The sequence below is a fragment of the Saccostrea cucullata genome, unplaced genomic scaffold (assembly GCF_032062105.1).
Source record: "Saccostrea cucullata isolate Sc308-1 unplaced genomic scaffold, CSIRO_AGI_Scuc_v1 ctg4373, whole genome shotgun sequence".
NCBI lineage: Eukaryota > Metazoa > Mollusca > Bivalvia > Ostreida > Ostreidae > Saccostrea > Saccostrea cuccullata.
The window spans coordinates 23,735-27,161 of record NW_026931105.1 but is presented as its reverse complement, the minus strand read 5'-3'; the positions used below and the strand labels follow the sequence as shown (position 1 = coordinate 27,161).

The window sequence follows — 3,427 nt, the reverse complement described above, 5'->3', positions numbered from 1 at the left end:
GAATGATTTTCAATATCAATGAAGATCAAATAAATTTATGTTTTATATACCTGTATTAACACAATTCAAACTAATTGCTGCATTAGGCTGGTATCCATCTAGCTTCTAACATTGTCTCCTGATTCTAAATCCTTAAATTTGTATGTGTATATCTGAAACATTTATTTTTCTTTGGACTGTATCATACATGTAAACTACATCTAAACGCCATCTTCAACATCACTGAAGGATACTCTGTATTCTCAAAAGTGAAGCCTTTTCTATTTTACTAAATGGTACTTTTGAAAGTGACTGTTGATACGCGTATAGAGCCGATTGAGGATTCCCTGTGACCTGGTAACATATCCCAAGGATCTGCCATGATATGTCCTCTTGACGTTCCGGTAGGAAAATCCTCTGAGGATGTTGGACTAGTTGCTGGAGAAAAAATAGAGCGGTTTGTACTTTTGTCGCATCAACATGACGGTAACACAAGATCTCCAGCATATACAAGAGTACGAGTGTAGGTATATCCATTAGACCTTGTCTCTCCTGTCTACTACACTGTTGTTCAGGTAATAGTTCATTGATATAACGGACATTATTGTTGAGGAAGATATTCCTATTTGTAAAGATCCTCATTTTTGAAGTTAAGGACAACCCTCTAAATGCTTCGGTGTACATATCTGTAGACAAAAGTAGATTCGCTTTGTATAACTGTACGACTTTTGTCATTTCCGTAACAAGTAATGCGTCCACAAATCTCATTGTCTTGTAGTAATACATGGCCATGTACACCATATCAGAAGTGCAACCAAACTTGCCTGTTAATTTCAGTATGCGATCGGATATTCTGACAGCAATATACACCATTTTGTTTCGACACGTGTTGATGTATATGTTACTCAATATAAAGGCAATTTCGTGGAAGATGAATGTTGTGTGTTTCTGTAAGATGACAACATGATATGGTGTCAAAGGTGTATTCATTAACTGTTCTACAGCTCGTAGGCATTTCATACAGTGAAACAGAGTTTCTATTCCTATTAAAGTTTTACAATTTGTACAAGAAAATAGGTCGGAATCAAATACATATTGAAATAATAAGTTGTCTTCATCTGTACAAATGGAGAGTCTTGGGTTATAGAGAACTATCAAAACATAGGGCCAGATGGAGGGACCGTGTAGCAGTGATATTAAACCCTTCTCATACAACGCATGTAGCCTAATGAACAATTGGTTTTGCTTATCACCATGGATTCTACTCAGAAACATATTGTTTTGTGGAATGAAAAAGTTAGGGGAAACGTCTTCATAGACCCATTTAAGGATTAGTTTGAAGCAATTCCAAACACACAACAGGAGATTTTCTGGACACCACTGAGGTATATTGTTTCGTTGAATCACCCAGAAAACGGCTGTCTTCATGTGGTAGGAACATAGTAGTTTATCCTCTTCTTCTAATCCATTGCTAATGACTTCCTTTAGAATCAATTTTAGTAATCCATAAGTTAAGAACTGAGTGTGGTTCATTGAATGCACAAGTATCTGTTCTGCCCGTGAAAAAGAAATTCTCCATTCATGGTCTTCAAAATTGCTTAGTTTATGTCCAATTGCTACAAAGTGGCATCCACTTCTGATTATGTCGCACACAACATTTGGCTGGGGCCATGAGTGACATCTGTCTATCCAAGAGGCTGCGGATGGAGGCCAAAAGTCAGAGGCAAAACAGAAGGCAAATTCTCTTTCTAATCCAGAACTAATTCCACTGACGCAGGGTCCATGTGGAATAAAGCCAGGTGGAAATAATGGACGCTGTGTTTCTCTACATAGAGAACTAGATATAAAAAGACTATTATTCCTTTCGAAAAGTGCTGTAGATATACTATTTGTTACTTCTATAGTGCATAACGATGTTCTTATGCTGCGTACGCGTGTAATCAAAAGCTGAAGTAAAGAGAATCCTGGAGGGCTTTCGGAACTGTCACAAAGAATTAATGTGTATATGTTTCTGTTGTAATACTGTATCTGAGATAAGTCCCAGATGACTCGTTTGTTATTTTCCCAGTACATGATGTCTATATCTGATCCATCTAGTCTGAATCCTTCTCCACGGCTTCCACTTATCATTCTAGGGTATGAATGATTGACTTGATTTGTCAAAATATCCGTGATGCCCATAGCATCTCTAATACTGGCCACCTGTTGTGATGTTCCCACTATGTGGCACAGTCCCACAAACACCGACTCTGACATATGCTGTACGGCTAATTCTCTAAATATCAATAATATAGAAAGAAAGTAAAACAAAGAGACAAATTAAAAAAAGATTATATATAAACTTAATTCCATTTATTATTTAGATATAAAGGATATATATACATTTTATTAATTAAAATTGTAATAAGCTTTATATTTTTGTATATGAAATTCTATTTTTTAAACTTACATTAGAGAATGTGTGTTTGAATCCATTTTTAAACAAAACTAATACAATAGTTTCTGTACTTTGTTTTGGTACAGGGAAATACTTCGAAACTTCCTCATGCCTTCTGTGTAACTATTCAAAAATTCATAAGTCAATAGTAGACATAACCGGAGTTCTCCCATATCATCCCCTATAATGTTAAGAACGGAGTGAACTTAAACACATACACTGTATGGTACATATGGAAATGTTCACATTACCCCCAGTATATTAACTAGAAAACAGTGAAATGATTGACAAAATTTCTAAATCTATCTATTAGACTTTATCTTGAACATTAGAAAGGATCAACTTTATCAGCTTCTTTTGAAGAAGACAGAAAAAAATTTCTTTCCATGTCTTTGTATTTTGATATTTCTAACCCTCGATATCGCCATATCCCTGTCCTAGTTCATAGGCATTCTTATATTATTTGAGGATTCTAGTAGTTGGATATAAATTAACCGACGCTTAACATACTTCATTATTCTAAAGAATTTTTAAAATATGGACATTTTTTTTAAATTAGCTATCAATGATATTGCTGATTAATTAAAGTAATCCAATCTTCAGGTTCTGAAAATCAGGCATAAAGTTATTGAACATGCTTACAAAGATGTCTCTAAATTCTCTAAGTAATGTATATTTAGCCACAGTGGTTCTTTAAAAAAAATCATCTTCAAAGTTAATCATAGTATATAGGGAAAATTAGTAAATCTCGAAAAAAAAATTTCGGAAATGCGAATAAAACTACCTTCTGCATATTTTCTAATTGAAAATCAAACAAGAAATAAATTTCAGGAGTAAAACAAGCTTAATTTGAAGGAAATTCTTATTCGGTATTATTTTTTTCTCCTATTTACTTCGATCATTTTATTATGCAAAGTGTATGAAGTGTTTACTTTCTTTGAAAACACCATTATTCACTTTTAATTTCATATCACTGCTAATAAACTTAGATAACTGAAGCTAAATTAGAGT

General features: G+C 33.8%; 1 protein-coding gene across 1 annotated transcript; it reads right to left on the bottom strand.

The window, feature by feature from the left end:
- Positions 1 to 219: 219 nt before the first annotated feature.
- On the bottom strand, positions 220 to 2,235 carry LOC134231400 (uncharacterized). The gene has a single exon (XM_062713362.1). The coding sequence runs from the start codon at positions 2,233 to 2,235 to the stop codon at positions 220 to 222; it is 2,016 nt and encodes a 671-aa protein (XP_062569346.1).
- Positions 2,236 to 3,427: the final 1,192 nt, after the last annotated feature.